The following is a 19180-nucleotide window of genomic DNA, read 5'->3' on the forward strand; positions in this document are numbered from 1 at the left end:
AGAAGATCTAAAAACATCATATATCACAGCGATATATGTGCACCTATGTTCATAGCAGCACAATTTGTAATTGCTAAATTGTGGAAGCAACCCAAATGTCTATCCACCAAGGATTGGATAAGAAAATTGTGGTACTTTTATATAATGGAATATTACTCAGCTATAAAGAAAGATAAAATCCCAGTGTTGTTTTAATTTGAATTTCTCTAATGGCCAGTAATGTTGAACTTCATGTATTTATTAGCTATTTGTACTTCTTCTGAGAAGTGTGTATTCATTTTGCTTGCCCTCTTTTTGATTGGTCTTTTATTTTGCTGTCATGGTTTGTGTCTGGATGTCCCCGCAAAGCCTCATGCAAGCACGGGGTGGGTTTCTAGAGTTTATGGTTGATTCATGGTCCAATGCTGGGATTATGGGTGTGAGCGGCTGCACTGGCCCTGGGGCGGATAGTTTGCATACAATGTAAGGGAGAGGAAGCAGCTACTTGCCGCTGCTCCTCCCTTTTGCTCTTGTTGCTTTTGCTCTTTTCCTCCGCTATGAACTGTTGCCCTCTGCCGTGTGCCACTCTGCCTTGGAGCCAGCCCAGTATGGACTGAAATCTCCACAAACTGTGAGCTAAATAAACCTTTCTGTCCTTAATTTTGGGTGTTTTGTCTCAGCAATGAGAGAAAAGTAAAGACATTTGGGGAAGGTCTAATTCTTTTATTGCCTGTGATATTAGTCCACTGCCCTAAGAGTAGCTGGCAAAATTTTTCCTATTCTGTAGCTTGTCTCTTCACTCTGTTGATTATTGTCTTTGCTGTGCAGAAAGTTTTAATTCACTGTAATCTCATTTGTTGATTCTTGATGTTTCATTTCTTGTACAATTGGGGTTCTGTTCAGAAGACATAGCCTGATGTAGTGGTACATACCTATAATCCCAGCACTTGAGAGGCTGAGGCAGGAGGATCACTGAGGTTTTGAGGGTAGCCTGGGCTAGCTAGTGAATTTAAGACGAGTTGGAATTGCAGAGCAAAACCCTGTCTCAAAAAAAAGAAAACATACTTATGTGTTTAAGAATTTTACCTATTTTATCTACTAGCTGATTGTTTCTGTTTTAATATTGACTATATGTATCTTTTCTCATTTCATCTTCATAGTAGCCTTGTAATTGCATTTTGGTGAGAGATACGGGCCTAGATTTAATCTTGTGCATAGGTGTAGCCAGTTTTCCTGGCACCATTTGCTAAAGAGGCTGTCTTTCCTCCAGTGTATGTTTTTTGTTCTTGTTTTGAGACCAGGTTTCTCTGTGTAGTTCAGGCTGGCCTCGAACTTGCTGCACTTAATGGACAGCCTCATAAGGAGCAAGGCGTGTGTGGAATATGGGAAGAGTGAGGTCGGGGTGTCGATTCTGTCAGTGCCCTCCCTCAGGTGTTGTCATGGACTGCTCCCACCCCCCAGAGAGCAGTGCTAGGAACCTGCTGTCCGTGAGTGGTACCTGGTTCCCCTGTGCAGTCCTTGGCCTGGAGTTTCTTGCTCTTGCTTCCCAGTTTCTCTCTACACAGCCCATACATGGATGGCTCCTTATTAAGTGCTCAGCTTGCTCAAGCGAAATGTATTGTTGTTCCCTGGCAGAACCCTGACTGACTCGGGCACTGACTTACTCATTGCAGCCAGTGTGAGCCTACCTTGCAAGGAGGGTCACATTCCTCCTGATTCTGCTCACGGGTGATCATGTCATGGCCAGACCATGCTGGGGTGTGAGGACAGAAGAAGCTTTACCAGCTGGTTCCTTCCCAGAATGGCTGAAAATCCAAAGCCTTTTTTCTACCCCGGAGGTTACCCCCGTCAGATTAGCAGCGGGAGGAGGCAGCGCTGCCCAGGTACCTAGGAATGGGAATGGGCTGGCTTCGAACCCCTGTACATCTTCATTAGGCAGTTAGCTACCAAATTCTTACTAAGCACCCCCACATGCTGGACATGCTCGGCACTGGGGTTCAGTGATGAGCCAGACAGGGCAACATGCTCGTTCTGCTGTCTGGTGCCAAGGCAGGCATTAAATGGCTACAAGAAAGTAAGTTACAAGAGTGGAAGATACGAGGAGAGTCCCAGAGCATCACTGGGTCCATACTGGTCTGAGGGTCAGGGAGAATGTCCTTACAGAGGTGAGCTCTGAGGACGTAATTGGATTAGACAAGAGAAGGGAGCGGCTGGAGGGCACCCCTCCACAAAGAAACAGCCCGCGGGAAGGCTGTGAGGCAGCTGGGGGGTAGTAAGTGACCGGGACCGGCACAAGGCCTGGCAAGCATGCTACAGATGCTGATTCATTCACAGGGCAAGGGAAGTCATTGAAAGGGTTTTAGCAGCGAAGAGACGTAAGATTTACCCCTTAACTTTCAGTTCCACTTGGGCTGCTATGATGAGCAGGGTCTGGAGGCAGATGGGGGCTGACCAGGGCAACTGCTTAGGGTGGCGCAGTAATTGTACAGGTGTAAGATAGCTATGGCCTGGGCTGGAGCTGGGAGAAGGTGGGTGGATACTGAATGGAATTGCCAGGGGAGTTAATTAACTTGGTTACGGTGACTTTCCAGCTGTTTGAACTGTAAATACCCATTTTCACCATGACTACTACCATCATCACTGCAGCCATTTATTGAGTGCTTATTGTGTTCTAGAGACCACACCATACCTTTTCTCACTTCACTTCATGGTAACTCTGGAATTGTCTGCATTTTGGCATGTCCCCCCCCCCCCCCCCCCCACTTATTAGATAAGCACAGAGTACTGCCTTTGGGAAGTATGGGTTGCTGTCCCTCTGACCTCTGGCTTTGGACCTTACCCCACTGACTTTCCTGCCACAGAGGCCATTGTGAAAAAACCCGGAGACGGTTGAGAGCATGCTGAGAAGGCTGGACGAGTGGGAAGGCGCCGGCCGACTGATGCTACGGCTCCCCGGCAGGGGAGGCAGAGGGTCACGTTCTTGTTTTCCAGACAATGTCCTTGCAGCCAGTGATGTAACAGCTTTCACTGTATGCTTGGCTCACACAGTGTGCCATTTTTTATTTTAGTTTAGAATAATTTATTGTTTCTTTTCTGCCTAACATCTAAGTGAAAACATTGGTGTCTGAAGGAATAAGAGTGTTTTTGTTCCCAGTCTGTACTGTGTACATAAATATCTTTACCAGGGAGGGGAGACACAACACTGGTACTCCAGAATTTCAAATACCAGTTCTACCAGCTCTGTACCCTGCACTGGGACTCCTTTCTGCTTTTCTGCAGGGAATATCTTTTTTTTTTTTTTTTTTTTAGTTTTTCTCCGGTACCGGGAACCGAACTCACGACCTTGCACTTGCTAGGCAGGCGCTTTGCCGCTGAGCTAAATCCCCAGCCCCTCTGCAGGGAATATCTATCTGGGGGTGATCAAAGGCAACCAGATTCTAAATTGTGCCCTGATTTTTCCCGTTATCTTCGTCTTTTTTTGGTACCAGGAATCGAACTCAGAACCTTGCACTTGCCAGGCAGGCGCTTATGCCACTCACTGAGCTACACCCCCAGTTTGTGCCCTGATTTTTTTTTTTTTTCGTCTTTTTGAGACAAGGTCTCACTGTGCAGTTCAGGCTGGTCTTGAACTCACTTTGTAGCCTAGGCTGTCCTTGAACTTGCAATGACCCTCCTCCGTTTTCCTCCCAAGTGCTGGGATTATAGGCATGTGCTACCATGCCTATAATCCCAGCCTTCTCAGCCTGGCATTATGTCCTGATTTTTAAAATTAAGTTTATTGGTACATTTTAGGTATACATAGTGATCACATTCATCATAGGGCACTTGTACCTGTACATGATACATCTTGATTGCTTCTTCCCATCCCCCCTCCCCTCCCTTCAACCCTCTTCCTGTTTACAAAAGCTTTGTTTGCATTTTTCCTTTTCTTTTTTTCTTTTCCCTTCCTTCCTTTCCCCTCTCCCCTCCCTAGTTCCCCTTTCCATTTGAACATTTTCTTCTTATTTCACAATACCTATTAAACATGTTGGTTCTTATTTGCACTTTTGGTTTCTCACGTCAGTGAAACTGTGTGGTATTTAGACATGCGTGTCTGATTTGTTTCACTTAAGACTATGTTCTCAAGTGCATCCATTTACCTAGAAATGTGTCAAGATTATCCTTCTTTATGGTTGAGTAGTACTCCATTGTGTAAAAGAACCATATTCTCGTTCTCCATTTACCGGTTGATGGACATTTGTATGCCCTGATTTTTCAGTTTTTCAGTGTTCAGTGTTCTAGCTTTTGTGTGTGTGTGTGGTGTGTTTGAGAGAGAGAAAGAGAGAGAGAGTGTGTGTGTGTGTACGTGTGTGGGAGAGAAAGAGTGTGTATATGTGTGTGAGTGTGTACGTGTGTCTGGCACTGGAAATCAAATCCAGGGTCTCACATGCTAGCAAGAGCTCTATCACTGAGCTACAGCCCCAACTCAAGTATTCTACATTTGTTTATGGGACCTAGAACACTGATTAGGTTAGCAGAGGTGGATCACACAGAGCCTTGTTTGGGTGTGAGATTGGCCCCAGAACCTGGCCCTCTTCCTTCGTTCCTAGATTCTTAGCTCTCCGGCTTCTTTTCCAGCTCTGTCTTGTGAATGACACAGCCAACCTGCTTGTTTATTGTGCTGATTATACAAGCAGTGCATACTTATCAACCAGAGGGTGCAGAAAGACTGCCAATGTAATCCTTGCCTCACCAAATTGCCGAAGCTCCTTGCCCTGCCATGCAGCCCCTTCTCTGTATTGTAGTCAAGGAGTGCTTGACTCATCAGAGCACTTTGCTGCCCAAGCCCTGAACTGCCTCCCTGTCAGCTTTGTATATTCTCAAATTGTTCTTAGGTCCTTCTTGTTTGACTATAGCAACTACCTTATTCAACTTGTCTCCTTTATAGCAAAACTTTTGGAAAGAACTGTGTTATGTTTATCCATGTAGTTATATTTCTGGTAGTCTTTATTCCTTTAGGTGGATACCTATTTCCACCTGATATCATTTCTCTTCTGCTTGAAGGAGTTAACCTTTAAGATTTCTGTCAGTCTGGGGTTGCCGCTCAGTAGTAGAGTGCTATAGTGATAGAGTGCCTAATATGCACAAAGAAGATGAAGATGAAGATGAAGATGAAGAGGAGGGGGAGGGAGGGGAGGAGGAATAAAAGGAGGGGGTAGATTTTGACGTGGGTGTACTGGTGGTGAATTCTTTCAGCTTTTGTATGTCTTAAGTATTTTTTTCATTGTGTGTGTTTTGGGTGGGGTACTGGGGATTGAATCCAGGACCATCACACTGAGCTATAGCGCCAGCCTTTTTTTTTTCATTTTTTGAGACAGGTTCTTACTTAGTCACTAAGTTGCCCACACTGACCTAAAATGCGTGCTCCTTCTGCCTCAGCGTCCCAGAGTGCGGGTATGACAGGCATGTACTGCCATGCCCGGCTTCATCTTTGTTTTTAGAAGATATATTTGCTGGGTATAAAATTCTAGATTTATGGGGGTTTGTTTTTCTTTCATTACTTAAAAAAAATGCTGTTCTTGTTTGTATTGTTTCCAGTGAGGAATTTGATATCATCCTTATCTTTCTCTGTATATAATGTTTTTTTTTTTTTTTTTGGCTGCTTTTAAGATTTTGTTACTGGTTTGAGCAATTTATCATATTCCATGGTGTAGTTTAGCTTCTTGGATCTGTGGATATATAGTTTTCATCAACCTTGGAAAACTTTTGGCTACTGTTTTTTTATAAATATTTTTCACTTACATGCAGGGCTTGTCACATGTTGACGATTCCCCACCCACATGGCGAGCTTCCCTGAGGCAGCCAGCCTCATTTGTTGCCCGTGGTCAGTGCCTGGCAGAGTCTGGCAGCTGGTGTTGCGCCTATGAGGGCTGAGGTCGGAGTCACACTGCAAAGGTTGATGGTTGCTACCTTGGCATACAAGACTGCCTAGGACTTTTCTCTTATGTGAACATTTGCCCAGGACCTAGCTTGTGGCTCCAAAGTGGGAGGAAAATCCTCCTCTCCTTCCTCCTGCTGCTGTGGCTTCACTGCTAGGCCAATTTCTTAGCATTCCCCAGGGCAGCAGCCCAAGGCTGCTAGGCAGGAGGGCAAGAGTCCAGCTGTCCGAGGGCACCTCAGGAAGGAGCTACTCACATTATGGCTCTCCCACTGTTTCTCAGGCACAGCGGCCCAGCATCCCCAAGGAATCATGGTGGGAGGGGTAGGGCTCATTTATTTTATTTTATTTTTTTTATTTGTCTTTTTGACTTTTTGAGGCAGGGTCTCCCCTCATGCAGTTCAGGCTGGCCTTGAGCTCATTTTGTAGCCCAGGCTGGTCTCAAACTCGCAACGATCCTCCTGCCTCAGCCTCCTGAGTGCTGGGATTAAAGGCTCATTCCCCGCCTCCCCCGGTATCGGGAATCGAACACAGGACCTTGCCCTTGCCAGGCAGGCGCTGTGCTGCTAAGCTAAATCCCCAGCCCCTTAGGGGCTCATTTTGGAGTATCAGCCAGAGCCTTACTTCTTAGACCTGGCTCTGCTGCTTACTAGCTGTGTGTTATCAGACAGTATACTGAACTTCTCTGTGCCTCTGCTTGGTCCTCTAGTAAATGGACTTGATAACCCTTGTCTTGATCTCACAGAGCTGTCATGATTATACAAAGTTGTTTTGCTATAGCAGATTTTGCATAAAACTATTCTGATTTTTGGGTTGTTCTTATCAAACAAATGAAAATATTGAAGTGTTTATATATATATATTTCTTTACTTAATTGGATGTCAGCATTGAATTGGTTTTAATTGTGATCTGCATGGCAAGCAACGGGTTTGGGGCTGTGTGTTTGTCCATTTATTTATCTGGTACCCGTTAGTCTAGTATCCCTTTGTGACCTCCTTCACCTGGAGAATGGTGCGTGGCCCTCATACAGTTTAATGGAAAGGGTGATGTCTCCACAGGAGACAGTCTCAGTCCTGAGGATTAAACCCAAGGCCTTTGCCCTGAGCTACATACCCAGTTATTTTTTTTTTTTTAATTTTTTTTATTTTGAAGTAGGGTCTCGCTAAATCTCTTAAACTGCCCAGGCTGAGCTTCAGCTTGCAACCCCCCTGCCTCAGCCTCCCAGAGTTCTGGATTACAGGTGTGGGCCACCATGCCCGGCTGGAAAATGTCATCTTTGAGAACTCTGACTCCTTGGGGTTCGCGTGCATTGAAGTCACACACGACTGATTAAGCTGGGATGTTTCAGTTGCAGAGGACTGTGGGCATTTACGGCCGGAGGAGCAGCCTGCCCCGCCTCTCCAGGAGGGGACCGCGTCCCTGGATGAGGAGGCGACCCCGTGGGATCCAAGCAGCCGCGGCCGCCGGGAGAGGGCGGCAGAAGAGGCTGACGCTGCGCAGGGGCGGGGCACTCCCGGGGACCCCATGGTGGTGCTGTCTGTGATACCCGGAGAAGCCGAGGACAGACGGAGCTCAGAGCCCAGCAGCGGCACGTGCGCTGCTGCAGGAGAGGAGGACGCGGGGTGCAGTGTCCGCGACAGCCTCCTCTCCCGGGCCAGCGCGGGGCCGGCCTTCGCGGACCGAGAGGAGGACGACGACCCCGAGCCGGAAGCGGAGGCGGACGCGGCCGACCCCTCCCCGGCGGAGGACTCCAACAACACCGAGAGCCTCAAGTCCCCGAAGGTGAACTGTGAGGAGAGGAATGTGACGGCGCTGGAGAACTTCACTCTGAAAATTTTAAATATGTCCCAGGTAAGAAAAGGGGACCCAGTACATTTCTCCTTGTCAGCGTGTTAACCCTATGATTTCATACACTTTCAGGTGGAAGGTCATCGTCCTCACCATGTCTTAAGTGGGGACAGCGCTGAATAGCTCTTGAATGAAAAGTGACTTCGCTCCCGGTGACGTCTGTAGGAAAAGAAAGAAGTACAACTGGTGCCAGTCACACTTTTTAGGCGGCCAGGAGCTAATCATACCTGGGGTGATATGAGCACCAAGCCTCATGGTAGAAATCCCAGGGCACAGGACAGGAAAACAAAACAATTCGTTTTCCTCTTCCTCCTCTTTTTCCTCTTCCTCCTTTACTTCCCCTTCCTCCTCTTCCTGTTCCTCCACCTCCTCAACTGTCTTCACTGGGTATGGAACCCAGGGCCTTCACGCTAAGCTGCATCCCCAGCCCTTTAAATTTTTGAGACAAGGTCTTGCTGAGTCACCAAACTGCCCAGGCTGGGCTTGAACTGGTGATCCTCCTACCTCAGCTCCCATGGCTGGCTTCTTCTTTCAGAGGAAGTATTTATGACAGAGGCAACACAGAAATACCTCAGTTGATTCGGGCATAGTGGTATATGCCTGTAATCGCAGCGCTCAGGAAACTGAGGCAGGAGGATTGCCCAGAGTTGGAGGCCAGCCTGGGCTCATAGTGAGTTCAAGGATAGCCCAGACTGCAGAGCAAGACCCTGTCTCAAAAAACAAAAACAAAAACAAAAACAAAACAAAAAAACCCAAAACTAGAAAAGGGCCAGGAAGGTAGCTTAGTATGCAGGTCCGGGGTTCAATCCCCCCTCTGAGGAAAAAAAGTGAATTATAGTTGGGTGCTGTGGCTCACACCTATTACTTCAGCTACTCTGGAAGCTGAGGCAGGAGGATTGCTTAAGCCTAAGATTTCAAGACCAGTTTGGGCAACGAAGCAAGACCCTATCTCAAAACAGAACTGAACCGAACTGAACCAGAACTACTAAAATTGTAATTTAGCATTATGTGGAGAATATGTTATGTTAATGGAAAATTTCCCTTAAAATATGTGTCCAGTGTTTGTTCTGGGCTGAGGGCTCAAACCATGTTCCAAACCCAGCCATACTTTTCCAGATAGCTGCATAAATGATTCAAGGGAATTCTGGAATAACGACTAGCAATTTCGGTAGAATGTTTCAAAAAAACCGAAAGAACAGGATGAAGTCAGCCTGTTTTTGAGAGAAGTAAATCCCAGGCCTGAAACAATTCAATCCCAGGCTGTGACTGCTTATGGTTAGAGAGAGCACCGCTGTATAGTGCCCAGAGCTACTCCAGGGCAGGGGTCAGCCTGGCTCACATCCGCCCTGATTGCCAGTGGTTACTGTGTCACGTCCGTGATGGGGACAGTCTGAGTAAATAACTGGTGGCAACCTTTGGGTATATATATAAATTATTTTGGAGATAGGGTCATGCTATGTAGTTCAGAGCTGGTCTTGAATACATGGCAATCCTCCTGCCTCAGCTTCCTGAGTGCTGACATTTCAGGTGTGTGCCACCACACCTGGAGATAGATATATAGATATATATCTATAAATCTGTATATCTATATATATATAGATAGATATATAGCAAGAGAGAGAGAGAGAATTTGTTTTGTTTTTTTTTAGTACCAGGAATTGAACTCGGACCTTGCCCTTGCCAGGCAGGTGTTGTGTTGCTGAGCTATATCCCTGGCCCTTATATACATATTTTGCCACTGTTTTTTTTTTTTTTGAGACACGGTCTTGCTGTGGAGTTCATGCTAGCTGTAAACTCACTGTGTAGTTGCAGTTGGCCTCACACTCACAGCAATCCTACTGCCTCGGCCTACAGAGTGCTAGGATTATAGGTGTGTGCCACCACAATGGCGGATCACATGTACTGACCCAGCCATGCTAGCTTGGGTCTGAGATCCTAGTGCCATTTGAGATTGTTTGATGCATTAGTCAGCTATTACTGTAACAAAATACCTGAGAGAATCAACTTAAGAAAGGAAAAGCTTTATTTTGACTCACAGTTTGGGAGATTTTAATCCACTTCTGGTTGGCCCTGTTGCTTTTGGGTAGTGTTAATGCAGCACATCATGGTGGGAATGCGTAGTAGAGGAAGATCCCACCTCATGAAGTCCTGGAAGCAGTGAGATGGGTCCCACAATCCCTTTGAAGGGCACCAGTGACCTAAGTCCTGCTGCTAGGCCTCACCTCCTACTGGCTCCACCATCTCCCACTAGTGCCCTAGGCTACAAACAGAGCCTCCAACACATGATTCTTTGGGACACATTTAAATTTTGAGATGTACAATTCAAGGTACAGTGGCCTACACCATGTGGGTATCTAGTATTTGAATTGATGGGATATGAAAACATACTAAAATAGCCTTGTAGAATTAGGAAAGCCTACCACAGAGGAGGCGCACCTATAGCATACATGCTGCAGCCTGCTGTTCATTGAAAGCTCTAAAAGGTTCACTATCGCTGGTGTAAAGTCTATGCCTTGTCATTTGGTAGTACTTTTCTGCGGATTTATTTATTTATAATTTTTTTTTCCTGCTGATTTATGTATCTATATGGTCAAAATCTGAAAAGGTCTTGCTGGGCGTGTCCCACACCTATAATCTCAGCGCTCAGGAGGATCATTGTGAGTTGGAGGCCAGCCTGGGCTACATAGTGAGTTCAAGGCCAGCCTGAACTACATAACAAGACCTTATCTTAAAAAAAAATCTGAGAGGGTCGTAGCTCTCTTTTACCCGCCTTAATTGCAGTTTGCTCCTCTGGCTGGTACAGCAGGCTTTCCTTTCTCTTGGGTATCCTTACAGAAACATGTGCATGTGCTTTTCTACCAACTTCAACCTGCATTTCTTTTTTTTGAGACAAGGTCTCTGTGTGTAGCCCAGGCTGGCCTCAAACTCATGACAGTCCTCCTGCCTCAGCCTCCCAAGCACTGGGATTACATGCATGCACCACCATGCCTGGCTAACACTTATTTCTTTTACCATAGGACCTTATGGATTTCCTAAACCCAAACGGTAGTGACTGTACCCTGGTCCTGTTCTACACCCCCTGGTGCCGATTTTCTGCCAGTTTGGCCCCTCATTTTAACTCGCTGCCCCGGGCATTTCCAGCTCTTCATTTTTTGGCTCTGGATGCATCTCAGCACAGCAGGTATCTTGGCGGGGTGTCTGTGTGTCATCCTCTTGGCTGATGGCTGCAGTTATGTGGAAGTCATAACAAGTTAAATGAGAAGCAGAGGAGGTGGGCAGGAGCTCTGAAGTAGGCAGAAAGAAGGCAGGGAAGGCAAGAGTGAACAGTGGCTGTTGTCAAACTCCTGAGGGAACTGTGATGTCACTTTCTGGAAGCCCCTTAATTTTCTACATTCCCCTGGTCGTGCCTGCAGACTATGTTCCCAGTTCTTCTCAAATGCTCCCCAGCGGGTCACGAGAAGCTGTGAATCAATCTAGAAGGCTGGGAAGATGGTCAAGTTGGTGGTGAACTGAAGTTGAGTAAACTATAAATTTGTACTCCACTGGTTTTTTTTCAGTGTGGGAATATAACCACCAATGCTTACCTGAAACTGTCATGAGGAAACTTTCCAACAAGTTAGTAATTCTCATACGGATTTCAGGGAAACACCTAAGTGGCCTGCAGGTCAATGTCCAGCTTTGACTGGTCCCCCACTGACCCATGCGTAGCTGATCTTTGATCTCAGGTCTGGCAGTCATGTTGCTCCCTACTCACAGGTTTTAGCATAGGCTTTGTTATGTTATGGAGAGCCTGGTACGCTGCCTTACTTACAGAGAGACTGGGACGCTTGTTCTTATTACACGGACTGGGACATGTGTCTGTCTACTATGTTAATATCGAGGTGCAGCATGTTTATAAAAGAAAAAACTCCTGATTATCCAATATTACTATTTTACTGTGGGGAAAACTGAGGCTTAAGTAGGTTAAATAATCTCCCCAAAGGTCACAGCTGGTTCAGTGGCTGTACTGAGGTTAAAACCTGGATTGATCTGTATTATGAAATGGCAAAAAAGTCCCCCACCGGTTAGATTATGTTCAAGTCTTCCTGCCCTAATTGTGAACTTACTGGTACATTTGTTAGGTCATACATCCCCTTGTACCAATTTATGAAGCTAAATGCTTATTATATGTTTATCTTTTTTGAGGGAAAGGGATGGGCATTCTAAAGAATTTGAAATTTGTTTCGTCAAGTAAATTGACATAGTGAGCTTTTTCCCCGAGTTAGAATTTTCTAGTCTGATCTGTTTAGAAAGTTCAGAATTTAGTGGAATAACTGGGTCATGCATAGATCCATCTGCTGACAGAAAGCAACTTAGATTGCAGAAGAGAAGTGCCCCAACCCTGACCCACAAGGAAAGAGGTCAGGAATAAATTAATTCTAAAGTTTAAATATCAGAAACCTCCTTAGGTCATTTGAAGCTGACTGCTTCTCGTGTATTTCTAGCCATTTTGACACGGTAATCTTGTGAGCGTGTTGTTAATCCAGGTCTTCTAACTGACTTCCTTCCTTTACAGCCTTTCCACCAGGTTTGGTACTGTAGCTGTTCCTAACATCTTGTTATTTCAAGGAGCTAAACCAATGGCTAGATTTAATCATACAGATCGAACACTGGAAACGCTGAAAATCTTCATTTATAATCAGACAGGTATGTAGAAATAATGTGCTGAGGAAGAAGGTTTTTTTTTTTTTTTTTGTGGTATGGGGAATCAAACTCAGGACCTTGTGCTTGCCAGGCAGGTGCTTGTGCTGCAGAGCTACATCCCCGGCCCTAGAAGAAGGTATTTTATTGGTATGGGCGTATGCTTTTTGCTGGTTCTGGTCTGCTGTAATCCTTACAGGTTGACTTTGAGCTATAAAACGTCCAATAAACTGTAGTGAGCACACTAAATATCACCCTGTCAGTGGCAAGCTTAACATGAGTAGGTTATTTTATTCATTATGGTTTTCTGAGGTAGTGTCTTCCTGTGTAGTCCAGGCCGGTCTTGAACTCATGTGTAGTCCAGGGTTCCTTGAATTTATAGCAATCCTTTTGCCTCAGCCTACTGAGAGGTGGGATTACGGGTGCCCACCTTCATCATGCAGTTCAGGTTGGCCTTGAACGCACTATGTAGTCCAAACCTGGGCTCGAACTCAATGGTAATCATCATGCTTCAGCCTCCCAAGTGCTGCAATTACAGGTGTGTGCCATCATGCCCAGCCAAATGGGTAATTTTAATGATTGTAGATACCCTTTTGTTTTGCTTTGTATTATTAGGGACTGAACCCAGGGGCTCACACATACAGTAGTAGGCAAATACTCCATCCCTGAGCTACATCCCCAGACCATAGATGCTCTTTAAAAAATAAGACAAAAACAGATTTATTGGCTGGGTGTGGTGACACAAGCCTGTAATCCCAGCACTCTGGGAGGCTGACGCAGGAGACTGCAAGTTCCAGCACAGCTTGGGTAATTTAAGACTTAGCAAGATCCTGTCTGAAAGTAAAAAATATAAAAAAGGTCAAGGGATATAGTTCAGTGCCAGGTCCCTAGATTTACTCCCCAGAACTGCAAAGAGGAAAAAAACAAAATAAGACAGGTTTATTAAAATACAGCTGACATACCATACCATACACTTCACCTGAGGATACCTTTTTACCATACAGTTTAAGTTCAATATTTATATAAAAATTATGCATAAATCACTAGTGATGAACTTTTATGAATGCCCTGGGTAACTAGTACTCAGAGCATGAGAAAACATGACCAGTGTCCCTTCTGCAAAGATGATCAGTCTTGACTCATAATACTATAGACTGGTGTTAACCTGTAGCGGTACCTGTTTTGAACTTTGTAGTTGTAGAAACATACAGTATACATTCTTTTGTGTTTGGCTTGTGTATGTGAAATGTACCTGCATTATGATTATGTTTTGTTCATTTTTGTTGTGTAGTGTTTCATTATTAATCTATTTGCAGGCACTGTTTTAATCCTTTAATGTTCATCAGATACATGACTTAATTTTTTTTTTCTCTATTTGTAAAAGTTTGAGTATTGTAAACTGAAGAAATTCCCTCCACTGGAGAACTTCACTCATCAAAAATCTGACCACCTCAACTCTGAGCATCCCATTTCTTCCTGAAGTGTACTTCTGGAAAATAAGTGCAAATTAGAACACACTTCCTGCGTATATTGAGCTGCATATCATCACTTTTTTTTAAAATGTGAACAAAGAGCAGAGTTAGCTTATGGGTTTACAGTGGGCTACTGTAGGGCGGTTAGGAATCCCAAGTCTTGTCTTGGATCCCTAGGTAATGTACTGAGAGGTAGCTGTTTTGGTTAGTGGTCTAGGAAAACCTAGAACACAAGTGAAATGTAGGAGTCCCAGAATCTTTGGTGATCACTGGTCCTATTGGTGGCTAATTCTTTATTACTTAGTTTTGAGTAAGACAGTCTCAGTATGTATTTCAGACTGGCTTTGAACTCACTTATGTAGCCCAGGTTGGCCTTGAACGCTTGCCAGTTCTCCTGCCTCAGCCTCCAGAGTTACAGGCAGATTACAGGCATGTGCTACCACACCTGCTCATAGTGGGTAGCTGGTTCTTTTTGTTTGTTTGTTTTGATTTTTGAGACATGGTCTTGCTATGTAGCCCAGGCTGGTCTTGAACTCACAGCAGTACTGCTGATTAAGCCTCCTGAGTGCTGGGATTACAGGCATGTGCCACCATGCCTGGCAGTGGGTGGCTAGTTCTAACAATTCTTTCAGTAACCTTTGGAAGCATTTTGAATTCAGTGTTATTTAACCTGTGAAAACATTCTTCAGATTCCTGAGAGTAGCTTGCTAGTTACTTGTTGAACTCTGGGCTCAAGCAAACAAAAGGCAATTCTTACAAGGCATTGACTAGGAAAGCTCTGATGAGTCCACAGAAATTCTGGAGTTTTAGCTTTGAACCGCTGAATGGATTCCTGGTCCTTTGATGTGGTAGGAAGAAAGGCAAGTTACAAATTACGCTGACAAGCAGGTGAAATCCAACCCAGATACACTAATCATGCTGTTTATTTTAGGATTGCATGTCATTTTGCATATCGGGCGTCATACTTTGGAAAAATCTAGGGCAGATGTATTTTCTCTCTAACTTGAAACAATTGATTTCTCTTCCAGGTATAGAAGCCAAGAAAAATGTGGTGGTAACTCAAGCTGATCAAATAGGCCCTCTTCCCAGCACTCTGATAAAAAGTGTGGACTGGTTGCTTGTATTTTCCTTATTCTTTTTAATTAGCTTTATTATGTATGCTACCATTCGAACTGAGAGCATTCGGTGGCTAATTCCAGGACAAGAACAGGAACATGCAGAATAGTGATGGACCAAAAGGAGAAGTTGGAAAGAGAAGCAATTTCAATATTTCATTTCGGAAATTAGTGCTACAATCTCATGCATTTTCTCCAGTGAAGTGCTCACCTGCAACTTCAGCCATTTAAGGGAATCATGCATTTGCTGACTACTGAACAGGTTAAAAAAATTATAAACTGGTGTTTTAACTAGTACTGTAATAAGCAAATGCAAAAATATTAAAATTGAGAATTTTTACTACTTGCACATAACCTAGTATTTTAAGAGTAATCCAGTTTGAAATGTGAACACACATTCTGGTAGAATTAGTGAACAGAATGACACTTGTTACTATACAGAAGGCAGAAACAGAACTTTGAGATGACAGTTTTAGAAAACTTTGGGTTCCTTGTGTCTGTCTGTGAAGGTTGGTTTTGTTTGTTTGGAATTTCTCTTCCAGAGTTGCTGAGCAGGAAAATGTTCTGTTACGGGAAGAATAACCAGAAATGTTAAGTGTGACCCTGTAAGTAATAACTGATGGAAAATAAAGTCAAATACCTTGGTGTTTGCGATCTGTGCTTTCACTGAAAGAATTCAAAGTGGTTTCAGTTGTTTGTAGGTAAGGTGGTTGTTAGCGAAAAGTAAATGTAACTAAAGCTCATATATGTACCAGTTCTATGCTAAAGCATAAACTTAGTCACAATTAACTATCCAGCATGCATTAGTTGAACCTTAAAATGCTTCTAGCACTGGGGTGGGTTTAGTGAGATGCAAAATGCAAACACTGTTTCTGCCCTCAGGTTCATTCTAGTGTAGTTTAGTAGGGACAACTTGTAATTTATATATACTTTCCTCATCTTCTTTTTGGTTTTTTGAGACAGGGTCTTATTATATGTTCCATGCTGGTCTTGAACTGTCCACATAGTCCAGGCTGGCTTCAAACTCTTGGCCATCCTCCTGCCTCAGCCCCCCGAGTGCTGGGATTATAGGTATGCACTACCATGCCCGGCTATTCATACTTTTCAAAGGAAAAGCTGTTCCTTAAATTCATACATAAGATAGTTGATTACCTAATAATTACTGGGTTTCTTTGTGATACCTGGATTGAACCCAGGGTCTTCACGTTGAGCTGTATCCTGGGTCCTTTAAAAATTCTTTAAAAAAAATTTTGAGATAGGGTCTCACAGTCACTAAATTTCCCAGGTGGGCTTGAACGGTCCATCTTTGGGCTGCAGCCTTCCAGTGGCATGTACCACTATACTTGGCTTATAAATTACTTTTATACTTAGTGTTTCCAGTGTTTTAGATAGTTAAATGTGTCCATCATAAAATACCCTAAATTGTGCGGACACAGAACCTTAGATGAGTCTTCTCAGTGGTACAGTTATGTATCATGCTGAACCGCACAGCTGGAGCATTCACCATTACTGATAATCCATTTTACAAAGAAGCAACACAGGTTAAGTAGAGATACACAGGTTAAGTAACAAAGAGATACACAGGTTAAGTAACTTGTCCAGGCTACAGACACTAAGTTGATGAGACTGGACTTTGAAACTGCATGTACGTGTATCTGTAAGCACAAATGTAAAAAAGAACAAAGCCTTAGTTATTCCATCCCTTATGGCAACTCACACTTGAGTTATTACTATGTGAGTGCCAAGTGCCCTTCACCCAGTGTCGCATTTATGCATACAATAACCCTATGACATTGCCCAGTATCAAATATCTTCATTTGAAAGAGTAAACTGCAGATGACTTGAACCTGTATGAAGGACACACTCTGCCCGGCTCTATGCCAGGGCCCAGTGGGTTTTCCTCTAGTCTTTCTCCTTGTGTATAACCGTAATACTGCTATAACCTAGCACCTTGATTTTTAACATCTGGCCAGTCCCTCACTGTTGCTAAAGGTTTTCCAGAGTTTGTCTACATAATAAACCTCTGAATGGATTTTGCATACTTTCTTGTCCTCTTTTGCTGGATATTATTGTAGTCTTACTTCTTTATGGACAAATTCCCAGAGTGGAGATTATTCTATCAAAGATATGATAGTGTTCATGCCTTTCGATATATAATGGGACTGTAGTGCAAGAGATGAGGGAGGTCTCCCAGGATAACCAGTATCTCCATGGCTTTATTTTCACATTTTTTCATATTTATTTATTTATTTTGATTTGTTTGTTCTTGAGACAGGGTCTTGCTATATAGTTTAGGCTGGCCTTGAACTCACGATGTAGTCCAGGTTGACCTCAAATTTGGAGTAATTTCCTGCCTCAGCCTCCCAAGTGCTGGGATTACAGGTGTGTGCTACCATGCCTAGCCACTTTTCATTTAGGTAAGACCAGCTACATGGATAGCTCCTGGAGGGAATCTAAAGCAGGGCTACTCTTAAGAGAGGAGGCCTACAGCTTAGTCAGGGAACGCTGGTTGTGAGAGAAAGGGAAGTAAAGGGGGGAAGGAAGTGGTCTAAGACCAGCCAAACCATCACAAGCCAAGCACGGTGTCCACTACAGAAGATGAACCTAGTGAATGTTTTGTAAAGGCTTTCAATTCTATTAATCTGGAAACTCCTGAGGGCAGAGCATTCACAGTCCCTGCTGGGTGACACAACTTTCCTGGGCCCTGTGACTAGACTTACCAGTCTTACGCAGTGCTGGTACCAGGTTTTTTTTTTTTGGTACTGGGAGTTGAACTCATGACCTTGCGCTTGCCAGGCAGGCGCTGTGCCACTAAGCTATATCCCCGGCCCATGCAGTGCTGTTAAGGAAGGTAAATGATGAAAAGTACTTACTGAAAATGACGAAGGGTCACCAGTTTGTTAACTCACACCTATGAGTTCATTTTTCAGTTCTCTTGATTGAGTTCTTTTCAGACAGTCTCACTTTGTAGTTCAGGCTGGCCTGGAACTGGTAGTGTCCTCCTGCCTCAGCTTCCTGGGTGCTGGGATTATGGGCATGCACCGCCATGCCCGAGTTCGGTTCTCACTTTAATGAGTAAATTTCAAGACATCTTGAGCAAATTTCAAGGATCATACATATTCAATGTAAATACTGGAAATACAACCCTTAATTCCACTGCTACTCCCTGCCTTAGCACAAGTCAAAAGCAACCAGTGTCTTTCATAAATGTCTTAAGACATCACGTTTGATCAGGGCTCCTAGAAATAGTATTACCCTGAATTTTGCCTTCTGGATAATTTAATCTTGTTAAGTGGGCCAAAATAAAGGTCAAGCCAGCGGTACACTATTGTTTTGTTTCATGAGACAAAAGTTGGCTGTATTTCTAAGTCCATATGAGATATACAGCTGATTGGTAACAACTGATAAATGGGTCTCAAATGAATTCTGGCAGGCGACGGTGGTGCACTTAACTCTAGCACTTGGGAGGCTGGCCACGGTGGTGCCTGTAACTCTTAGCACTTGGGAGGCTGAGGCAGGAGGATTGCAGTGCGTTCGTGGCCACCGGCAACTACATAGTTCATGGCCAGCCTGAACTACGTAGCAAGACCCTGTCTCAAAACACAAAAACAAAAACCCCTCATCTTTAGATGTATCCTCTATGTCATTAATTAGTAATAATGATAAGATACAAGTCAATATACTAAAAGCACTGCGTTTTAAACTGAACTTTATGGGTTGTTAACTAAATCTCAAAATGAAAAAAAGGCAAAAAGAATATGACAATTAAACATTAATAACTACACATAGCCGGTATATAAAAGAATACCTCCCAGTATATAAGAAACAATTTGTCTAGATCTGTTCTCGCCTGTGTCCGCAGCCCTGCGCTGTGCCTGTGCGACGCTAATGCTGCAGCTCCTTTTACAGGGCACGCACTACGCGTCAGGTTTTCCCGACTATTTTATCAAGGCAAATACAGTGGAGACTGAGCAGAGCTTAGATCGGAACCCACGGCTGCGCCACCAGCCCTGGACGTGGACCCCTGTGCACCCGCCCTCCCGGGGCACTAAGCACGGAGGAGGCGGTTCCCAAGTGCCGGGCTGCTCTCCCCGCGCCCAGAGGCGGCACCAGGAGCCTTCGGGGTCTGCGCCGCCGGGATCCGGCGCGGCGGGGCGGGCTGAGCGGCG

At 44.4% G+C, this 19180-nt stretch overlaps 1 protein-coding gene across 1 annotated transcript in view; it reads left to right on the forward strand.

The window, feature by feature from the left end:
* Txndc15 (thioredoxin domain containing 15) overlaps nt 1-15663 on the forward strand; it is a 19641-nt gene extending 3978 nt beyond the window's left edge. The window contains exons 2-5 of the mRNA XM_005376469.2: nt 7251-7747; nt 10762-10925; nt 12300-12430; nt 14925-15663. Of these exons, the coding sequence (XP_005376526.1) occupies nt 7251-7747; nt 10762-10925; nt 12300-12430; nt 14925-15121 (989 nt within the window). The 3' untranslated portion in view covers nt 15122-15663. The remainder of the gene's footprint in view (nt 1-7250; nt 7748-10761; nt 10926-12299; nt 12431-14924) is intronic.
* The last annotated feature ends 3517 nt before the right edge of the window (nt 15664-19180 follow it).

This window comes from Chinchilla lanigera, unplaced genomic scaffold (assembly GCF_000276665.1).
Source record: "Chinchilla lanigera isolate Chin_1 unplaced genomic scaffold, ChiLan1.0 scaffold00007, whole genome shotgun sequence".
NCBI lineage: Eukaryota > Metazoa > Chordata > Mammalia > Rodentia > Chinchillidae > Chinchilla > Chinchilla lanigera.